This window comes from Lepisma saccharinum, chromosome 2, assembly GCF_977018435.1.
Source record: "Lepisma saccharinum chromosome 2, izLepSacc3.1, whole genome shotgun sequence".
Classification (NCBI taxonomy): domain Eukaryota; kingdom Metazoa; phylum Arthropoda; class Insecta; order Zygentoma; family Lepismatidae; genus Lepisma; species Lepisma saccharinum.
The window spans coordinates 57,386,061-57,404,247 of NC_139230.1; the positions used below are offsets into that span (position 1 = coordinate 57,386,061).

At 39.9% G+C, this 18,187-nt stretch overlaps 1 protein-coding gene across 6 annotated transcripts in view; it reads left to right on the forward strand.

Moving 5' to 3' along the window:
• The window catches only part of LOC145984049 (protein O-linked-mannose beta-1,2-N-acetylglucosaminyltransferase 1-like), a 570,971-nt gene that overhangs the window by 500,258 nt on the left and 52,526 nt on the right, over positions 1 to 18,187 (forward strand). For all 6 annotated transcript variants that reach the window (XM_083117391.1, XM_083117388.1, XM_083117389.1 and 3 more), the window contains one exon: positions 15,407 to 15,584. In XM_083117391.1, coding sequence (XP_082973517.1) covers positions 15,423 to 15,584 — 162 coding nt within the window. In that variant the 5' untranslated portion in view covers positions 15,407 to 15,422. The remainder of the gene's footprint in view (positions 1 to 15,406; positions 15,585 to 18,187) is intronic.

An 18,187-nucleotide genomic window follows, 5' to 3' on the forward strand; every position in this document is an offset into this window, starting at 1 on the left:
GACCGAGCATTGACAATTCTACTGTCAGTCATTATAGAAACTGCTTGTCTCTTTGCAAAGAAAAATGTTTCAAGCATGGTTCGAGGAGGAGAAGAAGTTCGCTTGAGGTATTGACACTTCTTATGTGTGCACTTAACACACTTCATGTTGTTTATTTATTGGTTATTTTCATTGTTGAATAAGATTTCTTCCGTGCCCATTGCATCATCATGTTTGTACGGCTACTTGAAAATCTTGGGAAACATTCAGCTGAGTACAAAGGAAAATGAAGTGTCCCAGATGAAATGTGAACTGGACAGCACCATGCAAAATTTAAAAAAATTGAAGATGAAATATTCATAGGAGTGGTATTTATTGAATTAAGGCAAAGGCAATTGGTCCAAAGAGTGCAGTCAGAATCGTACTTTTTGTAACCAACGAACTGCGTGTTCTCAAACCAAAACTTTTATTGGGGTAGCAAAACAAGTCTTCTCTCTTTCCTCATCCTGGGTGCGTGTACGTTATTCTTGCCAGTTAACTGTACGTTCATTTTGATATGATACTTCTACCAGTCAAGAAAGAGTAAAGAAATCAACAATTAGGTCAAGAAGTCAATAAAAAGTCAAGAAATTATACTTGTGGTCAAGAATTTTTGCTATCACAATGACCCTGATTGAGTCCAGAAGCCAGAGCCTCGCTAGTCTGCCAAATGCAGTTCAGGAGGCATTAATAGATAAGCAAATCTAATTATCTTATTAAATACAGCTTCAGTTTTCATCTCAACTAGCCTTTTGGTAGGGGATTTTCATTAAATAAATATTTATTTTCTTAATTGCTAATTTCCAACTTTATCTAAGTAGGTGTCGAATAAATAAAGGTTAAGAAAAAACGAAAAAGAGGTCAAGAAAAATTAATGAAAAAAGTCAAGAATTTTGCATTTGTTATTTTGGTAGACACCCTGTTGTTTCTTGACCACCGACCTATTTTTTTTTTCAAGCTCATTTTTATTACGTACTTAGTCAATTGATTGATTGATTTGCTTTATTTTACTTCGCTTTTTGTGACACTTTTGGCTAATTTGCGAAGATGGGGATTAGTGATAATATGATGAGATTGATGAATGGACACTCACAAACATCCATGCCCAGGCCAGGATTCGAACCCGAGATCCCTGGCGTCGTAGCGCGATGTGCTAACCACTCCGGCACGTACTTAGTCAAATAGGTCTAGTATTATTCTCTGTTCTTAAGTGTTTCTTTTCAAAAATTATGTTCAATTAATGTGTTTTCCTGCAAATTTTTATTTTAAATAAGCCTGTATGCAAATTTAAATTATGTTTTACCCTTAAGTTTCCAAAAATATACCAATCTGTTATAAATAACCTCTTTTATTTCATGAGTCTACATTATTCTGACGTAACCCAGTCACATCTTTTAATCGTGACTTTTTCCCTCTGCACTGGCTTTCCAACTATAACATTAACTGCCTTTAAATACATATTTGTGTAAGATATTATTAATCTACATTATTCTGACGTAACCCAGTCACATCTTTTAATCGTGACTTTTTCCCTCTGCACTGGCTTTCCAACTATAACATTAACTGCCTTTAAATACATATTTGTGTAAGATATTATTAATAGTAATTCTGCTACGTTAAATAAAATTTAAATTGTGTGCCTTGTACTTTGATGTTTTTTTTTTCCTTTGTGTTCTTCAATCTACGTTAATAAAAGCAATTGTTTTAAAGAAAAGAAGATCACATCTCTCTCTCGCATACTTGGGGAATAAAAGTTTTTTCACTGAATAGTTTCTTTTGAGCAACAAATAACAGCTTCGATTGTCGTGATAATTGATATTATAATGGAATGCAGTTCAGTACTGAGTAAGTTTCGCAAAGTAATTTACATTCAGAAGAGAAATGAATAGGGAGAGTTCATTTTCTTCTAGAAAATGCGTATTCTTTAAGAATATAAATGTATTTAATAATATTTGGCTCCCTTTGAGATTTATAAATGTACATTTGTGGATTTAATACATTGTATATATATGTCCGTGCGCAGATTTGTGTATATTAGGATATATTAACGTTATGTTCATCTTGTCAAGTTTGCTACCTTATTCTTATTGTGTTAGCCTTAGTACAGGGTGGTCCAAAAGTACGTAGGCAGCCGTTTAAAACAAATGCATGTGGGGAAACGCCCATCACATGTACTAAAGAAGAAAAACTTTTCAGGATAGGTTGCCAAAATGGTGGTTAGTTTTATTTTCTAAGTGGAAAACTGGTCATATGACATCAAAATGGGCTATATTTTCACGAGCAACACGTCGGTATGCATACTTTCAAAATACACGTAACTGTTACGCTGGTAGCATCTTGATACACTTCCGTTCACATAAGGTGGCACATTTTATAAGGTTGAATAGTTGAAATGTGTGCCACTTTATCTGAACAGCAGCATACATTACATAGAAAAGTTGGAGAATTGGTTAGGTATGTTGAGTTTGATTGATTGAGTTGGTGTTTAAAGTCCACTTTATGCACAGTAAGGCTGATTGGGACGGCACCTACAGTTTAAAGTGGGATCCGAACTACTAAGTGCCTCCACCGAGGGTATATTGAGCATCTTACTCAACTTATTTTCTTAAATGGAAAGGTGGTTGTGTAACACAACAAAATGGGCTAGATTTTTCGCAAGAAACACGATGATGTGCTTAATTTTAAAGTAACTTTAACTTTTCGGCTGTTTGAAACTCCAAATGTTCTTCATTACAAGTGGCTTGATTAGGGATTATATTAACCCTAGAAAAATGATGGAGATTGTTCTCATGACCTCGTGTTATTGTGAAAGCTTTCAACGAACGTATCACACAGATTACCAAGTTGATCAAGAAATTTCGAGGAAGGAGTAGAACATCCTCATCTATCAATCCACGTGTAAACATTTGCCATTTTGAGCATGTTACATTATAAAATGTCGTGAAATACGTGGCATCTAGAGCGAATTAAACTACTAGTAGACGTCGCTAAAGGAAATGCCAGTTAAAGTTCGTGAATGTTTGGACAGTCAGATTTCAAGCAAAGCCCAGGCGCCACGCTCCAGAAGAGACGGCTTGTTTCGAAACTTTGCCGACGAAATCCAGAACTCTTCCAGCTTGGAGAGGCTTTGCAAATTGGTGGCTCTTATAATCGTTGTAAGCTTACGAGGGCTCAAGTAGGGCAAGTATACACAGAGTATAGATATTTGCACAAAATATATGAAAATCTAAATTTATTGACTTTTCTGGACCTATATTAAGCATCCACGTTGAATGAAAGTGCAAGTTCGGTGTTACACATGGCCTCCCCGATGGCGCAGTGGTAGCGTCGTCGCTTTGCAATCAAGGGGTCATGGGTTCGATACCCGGTGGAGGCACATATAGGTTCGGATCCCACTTTGAACTGTAGGTCCAGTCCCAACTAGCCTTTTCGTGCATAAAGTGGACGTAAAACATCAAATCGATCAATCTGTGTCACACGTAATTCTTTTCTGTACGTATTCAGTAGCAAACGTGGTTCGTACTACAGTTGCTGCATGGATCGTATCTTGTCTATAATAAGCTATAATAAGACTAGGCTCCTCCAGACTAGCTTCAAACTAAGAATGCCCGTTGCGTCTTCGAGAAGAACTATATCAGCACTACGTACAGCTTTCTAACTTAAATCGTTGTCCAGTTTCTTTGTAGAATTGGTTTTTTAAAGATATAGCTCGTTAGCCATAATAAATACAATCCCTCTTGCTAAAAAATATGAGACTGGTAATTCTTCTTCATAAAACTCTATATGCATTTCTATGTTTTATTTTTTTTCCTACGTTGCTTTTACATTGCTTTTATGTACGCAAACATACGAAATACTAGGTACAAAAAATATGTGGTGGGTTAAGAAAATTATTTATTGGTCTTTCATTTTTATGATTAATAAGTAGAATCTATTTAAATATGTGATGTACCCATACAATAAATCCTAGAAATCCAATTGCTATTATTGCATAAATTATTCCGTTTGATCTTAACGTCGACGTAAAGTTGCTTGAATTCCGAGTTAAATGCCAGACATTAAGATCAAACCGTATTTTTATATATTTCACAGATTTTGTTACATATTTTTGCACATTTTTTTACATATTTCCTATGTTTTGCGTATATAAAAATATGGATTTTTATTCATAACAAATTAGAATAACCGTGCACCATCCCGTTGTTGGGTTGTGTCCATAGTGTAGCAGGCTAAACACATGCCAAACAGCAGGGAGCTAATCACCACCCGGGAAGAAATGGCAATGGTGCGTGTGACCCAAATTAAAGGACTAGTGGTATTCGTCTGCACCACAACAAACTGCTTTTCCAATAATCCTGCGTTCCACCCGCTGCTGCGTAAATGCTACACATCATGCCCTGGACCTGTGGTTGAGTGAGTGCACGTTGGTCTTGCGTGTTGTAAACTAAAGGTATTAAGCCTCGGACAGGTTAATGCAGAATGTTCAGAGCGCTTAATTGTAAAACTCAGAATTGACAGTCGTCAGGTTGTGGCATTTAAATAGCTTTGTTTGTTGTTCTCTCCGCTGTTCACATGAATTCCATTAACATTCTATGTAAGAATACAAAGGTCACATGCTTTAAAAATGTATCTCACGGAGTTCACCTGCTTTCTGCAAAAAAAAAGTAAAATTAAGTGCCAAATTTTTAAACCTTCAGCCGGTCTCAACTTCCTTATTTAATTCAGTCTTGAAATCAGGGACAAAACCATCCTGAAGCTTACAATAGGTATCTTTTCATCCTCATTTCAGGATGGCGTTTCACATGAGCCCTAAAGTAATGTAGCAGTAGTCATAATGTACTGCAAAACCAGGTGTCCTGGGTTCGAATCTTAGTTCAGACTTGGGTGTGTCTATGTCGTCGTCTCTTAACAGTTCAGTTCAGTCAGGAATCAGTTCTGTAAGACACTCATTAATAGAGGAATATTTGTACTAAAAATAATACTTGATGTAATAAGGAAAAATTCGAACCGTTAGCTCAACCATTAGAACATTCGATTGCAGGTCGAAAGGTCCACGTTTAGTCCATCCGTGCGCCCTGATATATACAGGGTGTCCCAGAAGTAATGGGGTACTCTGGAATAAGGAATAAATACGCAGTTGCCCCCTTAATTATGAGACATCCTGTATATTGGTTAAATGAAATTTTCATTTTGTCGTAATTGAATTATATCTTACTCTGCCGTAGACGGATGATCCTGATTTTTTTTTTAAAGTAGATGTAGGAGGCATTCCAAATTACTTATATTTATTTATTAAGCTTTCTTCGGTCCAGTCTTCAAGGATGGAATGAACCATCCAACATTACAATTTTAGTAAATGACTATCGAACGCACAACAGGTCGAGATGGAGTTTCATTAGCTAAATTATTCCCCACGTGGAAAAACTTGGTAGAGGTGTGTCCGGAGACAACTTTTAATCCAGATTTCCCTAAAACACAACTAGCATGTGTGAAAACATGGGAAAAAATAATACTCGGTCCCCGTGGCGGAGTGGTTATCAAATCCGCTACGACGCCAGGGATCCCGCGTTCGAATCCCGGCCCGGGCATGGATGTTTGCGAGTGTCCATTCATCAATTTCATTATATCATCACTCATCCCCATCTTCGCAATTAGCCAAAAGTGGCAGAAAAGCGAAGTAAAATAAAGCAATAAGCAAAGTAGCCGACCTCCGAGGCAGAGTGGTTATCACACCGCGCTACGACGCCAGGGTTCAAATCTCGGACTCGGCTTGGGTGCTCTTTGTGGGTGTTCATCATATCATCACTCATCGCCATCGTCACGATTAGTCAAAAGTGGCAAAAAAGCAACGCTAAATAACAAGAGACAAATCAAATGGGAAAAATTCAAGAGGTTGGTATCCCCCATCACGAAATTTGATTCCGCGACTGGTTTCCCGATTGCCTGCGTTGGAAATTCTTACATTGAAGGTAGCCATAATGATAAATCCTTCCGATTCTACCAAATACGCTTTCTTCCTAAAGATAATCCGTCAACGCTGTTGCTGAATTGTGATATAGATTGTCGAGCAGCAGTGTCTGCTACGAGTTCGTTTAGTTTACGTCGATTTTCTACCTTCCTCGCGACGTTTAGGGAATTGATGAGATATGATGCGACAAACACATCCCAAGGATTCGATCCTTGGACTATTGGAGTCTTAACGCGATGAGATAACCACTCTAAGATCCGAGTGGACACATTGTAGTGAATACAAATCGACTTCTAAAATCTGTAATCTTAAACCAGCAATTTAACTGGTATAGTTTATGGCTTCGGCATGCAATTCACATGCGTGGTAACCGTTTGAAATTTCAGCTTCAAAACGCCTCGTTTGAAACACAAACCAGTAGGCCGTACATGTCTGCTTACTATCATGCTGAAATTCCATGACGTGATGCATCGATGGGCATTCATATCTAGCTATTGTTCCCTCCACCCTTCTCCTCCTATCCATGTTCACGGCGAAACTGCTGTAATAGTTTTAAATGAATGCAACATGTGCCTCACACATGGAAAGTTGCCTATCATGGAGTTGCTCTCATGATGTGTCTCCTCTTTTTAAAACGTCACAATGAATTATTCTCTCTCTAACAAGAATGGAATGACGATAAAGGTAAAAAAGGTAAAGTGCTCCCCCGTGCATAGCACTACGCCATGAAGGCGTATACGGGGTGTGGAGGTAACGCTCCACACTTTCTTAATCCGGTCGTGAGTGGGGGTGATGTGATCAGCATCACGCCCCTGACCGCCTTTACCCCCCAGGGTTTCCCCCAAGTACCCATGTTATTCGACGCTGGGTGGGCGCCGGGGCCGCTTCCATCGTTAGAAAAGTTCCCGGATTTGAACCGGCCGGGGATCGAACCGGAACCTTTAGCATGGTAGTCAGACGCGTTAGTAGCAAAATACCTTGGTTACTTGCGAGAATATAGGGGCCACCACATTTTTACCATTCGAAGTTCTTCCCTCTTATTGTCTTATTTCTTTGTAAATTGGGTCCAGTACAGCAACGAGAATTGTTAAATTATTTAGATAAAATTAATTTCAACGTAAAACAAACTTTCGTGTCTCCTCATGCACGGAGACTACCATAACTGAAAATAATAATTTCAGTTCAATCAGGGTTATAACACGTTTATTGCAAATATTTATGAAATGAAGACATACATTGTATCTGCAGTACTTACTATCCTCGTCATATTTTCAACATTCCGTGTTTGGCAAGAGAATAGTCGTTTTAAGTAGACAGATTAAGCAAGTCGTACTTTCGGCTTGATATGTTATTTTTATCTAGTTCAGGAACAGAAAAGAATCTCAGTCAATACACTATTGGAAGTCATATTCTAAAATAATATATCATCTAGTATGTTTAGGTCGTGTTTCGGTTCACTCTCCAAATGTCACTCTGAGAGTACCCTTTCACTTGATAATCTGAAATGAAAAAAACAAGAACGGACTCAAATGAAAAACCTCCAGCAGTGACACTCGAGAACGCAAATACAACTCCCAAGAGAGAGAGAGAAACTAAAGATCATCGTTAGGTAATCCAGATTGAAAAGTCGCACTTTCTGGTCCTATTTGCTCTTTGCCACTGGAAAGAAATCGCCATTCTACCCTTGTTCACATTGAAGGTTGGTTACATTCACTGGAATGGGGTTTTAAGCAGTCCCCAATATATTATACGATAGTTTACATTGCATTAACCAAATGAATATAGAAGTTACAGAAAAAGTGGAAGACGAAACACTGGAAAAATACGGAAAAAGCGGAGAGTATCATTTGGAAGGGAGAGGAGGGGAGGTCAAGGTGCAGTGAACTAAGAAATTGGAGTGCCAGCGAGTTGTAAGGTCGTATTCAGAAGATTCAGTTCCAACTTTTCCCTACTCTCCTGCCTGCAGAGGGTTTTCTCGTGTTTTTTTTGTTTTGTTCTTTTAACGTTGCCTCGAGGGAAATGTTCAGATGGTACCTTCCTTCCGTAGTTCTTCATGTATTTTTTCGCATTGCCTCACCTCGTAGCATCACCGTCGTATTCGAGAAAAATGGGAATATGTAAACTTTTCAATGCTGCATTTATTTCATACTATAGTATGTTAATTATATGGAAACAGGGTGGCTACTCACCGGGAATTCAGGAAATTATGCGTGAATTATTGGCTCCGGGAATTCTGCGTGAATTTTTCTCCGTAGACGTAAAAAAATTGTAACTTATATTAATTCAAATGCCATTGAATTTATTCATACATATGTATTTATAAATGCCCTGAGACAAGTATTTCACAGTTTAGCTTTAATTATTTATCGAGGAAGGAGCTGCGTGGAAAATAAAACTGAATTATCTTAATCCGTTTACTTTGTTCGTGTCCTTTGCAGAACAATCTATCTTGACAGACGGAAGATAAGATATCTCTAAGTTGATTACGTAAATTTGGGTGTGAAATTCTTATACAATGAACAATTTTTCATAGATTAGTATATCCCGTAACATTTGTGACTTGTGTTTGCAGATGTATTTCGAGTCTGACTATGTGAAATGGCAAATGTAAACTCTGCACCTTAAACTAAATATTCTAAATATATATACTGTTTAATTGAATTGAATTAGAATTTTTGGATACGTTGGAATCACACAAACCCTTTATATTGTTAATATATTTGTGTGGCTATGTGGGTGGGTGATGAGAGGCGTTAATACTTAAAGTTGAAATAGATAAAACATCAACTTGTACCCTTGAATGTTTTGGAATTGAATCATGGTTCTGGGAAAGTAATCTGCAATAAGCGAACCGTTCAAACGGAAAATGTAATGCCATGGTAGGGCCCCGGATTCCAGGTGTGTCATTGATGCCTATTCTTTCGTATATTTCATCAAATTATCGATGATTCTTTTGCAGTTAACGTGAAATGGGGTGAATGACAGTTTAACATAAAATACGGATTATCTCCTGCTGTTGGTCGAGTCAACAGGTATATACCACAATCGCAAGTCAGAAATATTTATTTAAATGCTGCCCTCAACAGAGGTAAAACCTCCAATTACAGGCAGATAAACATGCACATACTCTATGTGATCAAAAGTATCCGGACACACCGCGAAACGTGTGTTTATCATAGAGGGCGACACAGTACTGCCATCTACCGCGTGGAACACATAGTCAGCGAACTCAGTAGTCTGCAGACAGTGTGAGACAGCAGTATGGGATGGTCTGAGGAACTCACAGACTTTCAACGTGGTCAGTTGGTTGGGTGCCACTTGTGTAGGAAGTCTGTGTGTGTGATTTTCACCCTCCCAAACATCCCTCTGTCCACTGTTTCCAATGTTATAGTGAAGGGATGTGTACAACCCAAAAGCGTGCAGGCCAACCTCCCATGTTGACCTCCAGAGACCATCGAGTGTTGAAGAGAGTCGTACAGCATTATCGTCAATCATCCATCGCCACCATCACACAGGAATTCAGAACTGCATCAGGATCTACTCCAAGCACCATTACTGTTTGGCGCAAGGTGCGCCAACTTGGTTTCCAATGCCGAGCAGCTGCCCATAAGTCAAACATCACACAGACAAATGTCAAACGCTGCCTCATGTGGTGCAAGGAGCGTCCAAACTGGACCATAGAACAGTGGAAAACAGTTGTGTGGAGGGATGAATCACAGTACACAATGTGGCGATCCGATTGTAGGGTGTGGGTGTGGCGAATGCCTGTTGAACGACATCTACCAGCCTGTATAGTGCCGACAGTGAAATTCGGAGGTGGTGGGGTTAAAGTGTGGTCATGTTTCTCCTGGAGGGGGCTTGGCCCCCTTGTTGCTTTACATGGCAATATCACGGCACAAGCTTACGTTGACATTTTAACAGCTTTCATGCTGACTACCGTCCAAGACCAGTTCGGGGATGACCATTGTGTCTTTCAACACGACCGAGCACCCGTCCATACTGCAAGGCTTGTGGGGGAGTGGTTTGACGACAACAACGTCCCACTAATGGACTGACCTGTGCAGAGTCCTGATTTGAATCCCATAGAACATCTATGGGATGTTTTGGAATGCAGACTTCGTGCTAGACCACACCGATCCACACCAATACCTCGTCTCATTTTGGCGCTCTGCGAGGAATGGGCTGCCATTCATCAGGAAACCTTCCGCCACCTGATTGAAAGTATGCCTGTGAGAGTGAAGGCTGTCGTCAAGGCTAAGGGTGGGCCAATACCGTATTGACTGCCAGTGTTCCCGATGGAGGGGTTGCCCAAACTTGTACTTTCTATTCAGGTGGGTGTCCGGATACTTCTGATCACATAGAGTATATTGGTTTAGACACAAAGAAAACATAAACATAATGCCCTTTTGGTACATTTTGTATACCCCTGCCCTAGCATACAATTTTATGTGCTAAGTTACCACATTTGTTTGAATTTATGCAGAAAAAATCACGAGGAGAAATATTCATACCTCATTACAGCTGCATTGAAATTACACTTTCAATAAGCATTGTACGAAACTTCATGTATCCTAGTATTCTAAGGGAAGGTAAAACTTAAGTTGCGTACTTACGGAAGAGTCGTACCACCTCAGATTTTTTCTTAAATTCCCTGCGCCTCTGTGTTCATCACTGAATCTTTGTTATCCAAAATAGAGCATTGTAACACTTGTGGATAAATTCGACACCATTCGATGTGTCTTTCATACCAACATGCGACGAGGGAATATTGAATGTTCTGCATAGTATTATAGCCAATAGTCGACAAAAATGGACATGGATTTGTAAGGTAAAGTTATCATCCATGAATATATTAAAAATGAGACACGAGCAACAAACATTGACAATACAGAACACGAAAAAACAGCTTTACGTTGAACCTCACTCATCATTTGATGTTTTTTAGTTTTAACCTGGTTACTCGCGGGTGAGTGTGGAGCTCACCCCACGCATTTTCGTATTTGTAATGATTTTGTTTGCTAAATTCGACTCAGATCAAGAAGTTTATGCAACATGTGTATGAATAATACACATTTTAATGTTTCGCTTACCTTCTTTGAGAAGCAACTAAAATCTATTGTAACTTATTACCAGGCGAAAATACAGTTAAGTTGCTCGGGGGTGAGACCCGTGCTCCCTTCTCGCGCCTGACACCACCGAAACAAAGATGGTTCAGAGAGTGTTAGCGAAGACTCATATTTCGGATTGTGGTATCTCATTGAAGGGGATACTCGGAAAGGAAGGTAGGCGAAAGATTGGCTCTCACACTTCAACGAAGCTCGAATTACAAGCATTTGAAAACGAAAGTGAGCGCAGCGCTCACCCGCGACTAACGGCGGGTTAAGTCCACGGATAGGCTAATCGTGACTGGACCTTCAAGAAAGTGTGATCCGAACCACTATGTGCCTCCACCAGGTTTCGACCCCGGGACCCCCTGATTGCAGACCGACGACGTTACGTCGTCCATCAAGAAATAAATAAATAAATTGAATACGTACACAAGCAATGAGTATTGACACGAGTATCATCTAACATGTTGATTAAAAATTAAAATACATACTTTATTTGGCATGTGACCATTTTATTATTTAGTAATGTTTAATTGATAATCCCGATGTGAAAATGACGTAGTTTGCACGTGTAAACCTCTTCTTTGAGAGAAACGCTCCGTGTCGGGCTGTGTGAATAGCAAAAGACCAGGGCATAGTGTGAAGAACTCTGCTTTGAGTAACAGTGAGCTGAATAACTATCTCCAACATCAAACGGTTGTATCCAAGGATCGGGTAATGAAAGGATAAATTGTGAAGGGGATACTTAAGTTTGATTTTCTACTATGCTTTTCCTGCCAAAATAGACCACTCTAATTGGAATTGTTTGAGGAGGAATGGTATTTTTCGGTTGCTTTATTTCTTATCGTGCCATAAATATTTTGATTCTCATTTTACACATTGTACGGTTCTGTTCTGTTAATGATAAAAATACCTGGGGTGTAAGGCCGTTTTATGAGTTTAAATTTACCATTGAAATTACAATTGGTCCTTTGTGAAAAAAATCCTGTGGGGAGTGGTGTTTCAAACAGTTTGAGGGTGTTGTGGATGTGTGAGTAAATCACTGCCTGACGGCACTAGGGTTAAGAACAAGGGGGATGAACGAATTTCCGATGCGCCACTGGTGCGACATTCATTATATTTACGAAACTGGGTGTGTTCAATATCTTACGTATCAGTGGCAATTTTTAAACATGACCAATAACATTATCTTTCATAATTCTCTTTTGTTTACATTCATTGAATTTTGACGCTGCAGTGAATTTATAACAAATAACCCGTGGGTCGACAGCCTTGTAAGGGCCTAGGCCGATCTCCCGACTGCCAGTCTCCCTCCCACAATCCTATCTAGAAGTGTGGAGATCTTGAACCGGTAATTGGGTGGCATGAGGTCAGCACGTCGAACCCCCAGCCATTATAGGAGATTTCAGAGACCGGGTTACGCTACTCACTCGTAGCCAGGCCCGTACCCAGGGGAGGGGCCATGCCCTCCCCCCTCGAGCCCATGAAATTTTAAAATTTGAACCTATAATAAGCTACGAAAATTACATCGACGGTTTTTCAAACTTGTAAAAATTTCAATTTTGTCCTTGCATAAATGAATCTGTTTGTTGTGTAGAAGACAGGCAGTCTCCAGAAGTCTACAGTCTGCTATATTGGGTACTTTTAGTTTTATAACCATTGATGCAAGGCTACCAGCAGGGGCGGCGATTGGAGGGGCATGGGGTGGCAGTTGCCCCCCCTACTATTTCCATTTCTGTTCTGCACTATGGCTTCTTAATGCTAAGCCTTGTCTACCCATACCCGGTGCAGGCACATAGTAGTGGTTCGGATCCCACTTTAAACTGTAGGTCCAGTCCCAATTAGTCTACCTGTGCATAAAAGTGGACCTAAAACAAAAAACTCAAACTCAAACTTGTCTAATAAGAGAAAATAAATTTTCCCTCTCCTCCAGTTTTGGCACCCAATCGCCGCTAATGGCTACCAGGTGAAAATGTCTCTCTCTTTCTTTGTTTGGATAACCACAGCCCGCTACGATCCTTCGTAGCAGGCTATGGGTTAACTCACATTTATAATTCTTTATTGTAATAATCATCAATTTCATCATATCATCACTCATCCCCATCTTCGCAAATTAGACAAAAGTGGCACAAAAAGCTAAGTAAAATAAAGCAAATCAAATCACAAAAAAACAATTAGCCTATCTTTGCATCAGTCGGTAACGCGTCTGACTACCATGCCAAAGGTTCCGGGTTCGATCCCCGGCCGCATCAAATCCGGGAACTTTCCTAACGTTGGGAGCGGCCCCGGCGCCCACCCAGCGTCGAATGACATGGGTACCTGGGGGAAACTCTGGGGGGTAAAGGTGGTCAGGGGCGTGATGCTGATCACATCACCTCCACTCACGACCGGATCAAGAAAGTGTGGGGCGTTACCCCCACACCCCCTATACGCCTTTATGGAGTGGTGCTAAGCAGAGGGGAGCACTTGACCTTTTTTTACATTTACTATCTTTGCATCAAGTGGACTTAAAAACTCAAACTCAAATGAACGACCAGAAAATGTTATTCAGCATCTGCACCTGCAGAGAAAAATGGCTGGTTAGACTTTTGGCGCCAATTTATTTTGAGATTTATCCCCACAGTGAGACTAAAATGGTGACGTTAGCCGAGATCTACATTTGTGAAAATTTTAGTTTCATGTAACCACATCTTCATGATAAAATGCTAAATAAAAAGAAATCGGCCGAAAAGAAGAAACATTCTATTATTTTGACGGTTTATTCTTCCTTGTGCTAGACGAAACAACAGCGAACCTGGTTGAACATCTACACCATTCGTCCCCGCATTTTTCAGTGTATTTTGTCAAAATTGCTGCCCCCTACTCATGAAACAAACTATTACCTGTCCGAATGTTATTTTATCGTCTTCTGCTATTAACATGGATATGTAAAGGATTTGTATAATCTTTTCCATATTTGAACGACAAGCTAACAGAGACCACGGGTGGTTTTTGGAGTTTGCATTGCTCTTATTGAGGCGAGGAAACATCTTTTTTTGCCGTTTTTCATTTAGGGTATTCGTTTCTTCTTCCATTGGAAAGGCTGCAGAAGAAATTCTTGTCTGCTTGGGGGAAACAGGTGCCTGAAATTGTATTGGCGGTACCCATTGTAGAAAATGTTTCCTGAGAGACAAGAAATTGCTATCTGTTAGGAGCTCGAAGAAAGGCAGAAAACAACGTAATGGAGATTTGGAATCAGATTTTGTGCTGCTGTGTCTGATCTGAGGGGGGAAAGAAATTGATACCGAAGGAAATAAAAATAGAGGGCTGGGGGAATGGGGGAGAAGGCTGGTGGAAGCCTTATCGTTGAATTTTCCTTCCTCTGGCTTCAGGTAGTCTCTGGGATTGAGAGAATTAAATGCCATCCACGTGAAATTAGGAAACAATCTGAAGACTTAAATCGATTGGAAAATCTTGAGTGAACGTAATCACAAGCATTATTGCAATCCGATGATTTGGGATCATTATTGTTATTTGGCTTCGCCAGTTTTACCTAGTGGTTAAGCGTGGCGATGATGATGAAATGGACGAAAGTTCAAGGAAAGACAAAGAAGCGTCCGTGGCCTTTTGTTGTTGGAAGTGTAATTGCAGAATTGGCGTGGAGCATTGGCGGCTGGTGGTCTGACACTATGGGTGTGCACTTCAGCCTCGCGCCCAGATGAAGTATCATCACCCCCTCTCACCCGTTTTTGCGTGCACACACATATGGCGTCGTCGCCTTGTAACCGAGGGGTCTTAGGTTCTATACCCTGTGGAGTCATATAGTGGTTCGGATCTCATTTTTAACTGTAGGTCCATCCCGAATAGTCTATCTGTGCATGAAGTGGATTTAAAACAAAAACTTAACAGCTAAACTAGCCAAGCACTTATCGTAAGGCTACCATATTTTCAGGGCGTGATGGTTTGTTTTGGACACATAGATTTGGCTACCAGACGTCCCAATTTAGTCGGGACATTCCTTTCTTATTAACCTCTGCCTGACTTGTTTTCCGTGACTGTGCACAAATAAAAATGACATGATATCCAATTTTTTCATGTTACTGAATCATCCAGTATAAGCTACGAAGCATGAAGAACCTACAAAAGTTTCATTTTAGAAACAAGTGTCAATGACGATATTAAAAATCAAATTAATCATTTGGATCAAAGCAATGGACAGTATCCCCCACAAAGTGAAAATTCAATTTGTATTCGAACATTGCCTGTTAGTAGACTAACGTGACTTAATCCCTGCACGAAAATGGTATATTAAATATGGTTATTTTTCTTTCAGGTAACCTTCTTGGTTGATGAAGTTGTGTGAAGCAGTTGAAGAATTCAACATGGAGACGTGGAAATCCAATCCACGTTCTCTACCCTTCATATCAAAGCGGGCCCTGGGTTTGTATAGTCCACAAACCTTCGTCACACGGCCAGCAGGCCGCCGTAGAATTCTCACAAAAATTTTCCAGGCAAGTATATCTATTTATTGGTATAATTAATGGTTTCTTACCTCATTGTAGGTACTAACGACCCTTACGTCGCATCCGGGGGGACGATCGTTTAATTGTAAATGGTAGGGGGTTTCGACATTGTTCTGTGTTAATTGCAGTGTTGGAAGTAACTAGTTACAAGTAACATATACTTTTTAGGAATTCTAACTGTAATTTACAGTAACAGTTACTTTTTTGCAATAGAAGTAACGTTATCAATAACTAACTAACTAACTAACTCTCTAGCCTTCTTAGACCCGAAGGTTCATGGCTGCAGCAACACAGGCCTTCCATCTTTCCCTATCTTGAGCAAGATCCATATACTCTTTTCCATCCCTACCGATTTCCCTTAGGTCCATCTCAACGTTGTCCCTCCATCTTCGTCGTGGCCTTCCTACAGGTCTCTTACCATCAGGTTTCCCAAGAAGAATCCTGTAAACTCCTCTTTCCTCTCCCATTCGTGCCACATGGCCTGCCCACCTAAGTATCAATATCTACTTTTACAGTTACTTTATGACACTTAAAATGTTAACTTGAAAATCTGTAACGTGGGGGAAGTGATAGTTTGGCAACTCTGTTTCCAACTGTCTTCTCTGAATGCTAAGGTGATAGAATTGTCGTGGAATCGCCTAAGGTAAGGAAGCTGGCTTTCTTTGCATACCAAATTTAGTACATCCGTGCTTTATTGCAATTCGTCATTTTTAATTTCTTGCTGAAACTCCACTAGTAAGTGTCGAGGGAATGGATCTTGTTGAGCTTCGACTGGAAGTGAAAGAAACAGGTGCAAGTGGGAATGATGCCATGCAAGCGATTCTTTTTTTTAATAAAAATAATGCAAGCAAAAGTTACTTCTTGTTCCATCATTTATTTGTTGCAATAATATAAACATGTGAAGATTTATAATATGTACCAGAAATATAAGTAAAACACTTTTAAGGTTTCATGTACAGTGGGCTCTCTTAATTCAAATTGGGATAATTTGAATTACTAGTTAATTCGAACAGAAGTTTATTCCCCTTGAAACCATGTTTAATGACGTGATATTTTTGTTAATCCGAATTTTGGATAATTCGAACATTTCTCGTGTCCCCTTGGAGTTTGAATTAATATATGAGTCCACTGTATTAATTTTATTACAATTATTGATAATTGATTGTTTGTAATTTGTTTGCAAGAAAATTTTTAGCAGTTAAGAAAATAACTTTCAGAACATTGGTTAATTGTCGATTTATTTTTAATTGTGGAAAGCTTTGAAAGATAATCACTTGATTTTAAATGCCCGTGGAAGGCGACCATCTTTCCGAAGTAACTGAAGTTTATCTACTGTGCATGTGCAATTTTACTTTTGCTGCAGGTTTCTTAATGAATATTTTATTTCTCAGCAAATTGCAATGGGTGACTAAATTATACTCCGATGTTCTACACTAAATGATTGAATACACGTACTACATGAGGTAAAGCTACCTCTGCGCATTGCAATATTCCATGAAGACATGTGGGATAAAAGTGGGGCCCCGCCTTTTCACAATCTCGGCCAGTTGTGAAGGTGATGTGATCAGCATCATGCTCCAGGCACCTTTACCTCCAGACGGCCGTTTATTAGAGGCTCGGTGAACCTCAGATTCCCTTTATGCAGATACATTGTCGTCGGGAAATTTACCACCTGAGATCACCCACCCTTCGAGATAGTCAAACACACTAACCAAATTGGCCATTGGTTAGCAGTATATATATATACTATGAGGGACGTTCAGAAAGTAAGCTCCGATTAGCCATAAAATAAAACAAGAACATCAGTAGTAATAGACGTTTATTGCATTAGTTAGCGACTCATAGCCTACTTTTCGACATATTCACCACCGCTATTGAGACATTTGTCGTAGCTTGGCTCTAAATTTTGTATGCCCGTGTCATATGTGTCTGCCGAGAAAGATTGGAACCGTTTGTACCACAGCGTCGCTGTCAAGACGTTGACCTGCCAGAAACCGCTTCAGCTGAAGGAAGCGATTAAAGTCGCTAGGCTAGGTCGGGGGCTGTACGGGGGAAGTTATGCAAAAGTGACCCGCGTGCGCTCAGCTGTATGTGGTCTTGCACGTTAGATTGGCCTTCCGTCAATTGTCTGCACCATCGTCTGACCACGCTGTTCATGATGTCCGGTTCATAGACCTCACAGAATTGCCAGTGTCTGCTTCTGAGCATGCAAAAATCTGATTACGGCACCTACCTTGGGAGACTTTATGAGAACTGCCCATATTTATCCTATCACTGTCCTAAAACTACTGCATTCACAGTGCTGCGACTGCACCAGGTTTAATCACATACTTCCTTGCATGTGCACGTTGCACTCCGACCACTTGACATCATCGGAACTTATTTTCTGGACGCCCCTCGTATAATCATGTACTTGCAGGTCTATATTCTTGGAAAAAAATCTGTGTGGCAAGCATGCTCTACAACATGGAATGTAGCCAGTTAAATGAAGTGAGGAGGGATCCTGCACATCTAGTTTCACCTGCATAACATGCATTGAACTTGTGCAAAAGACTTGACCATGGATACTTATTTTGGAAATTAGACAGTTC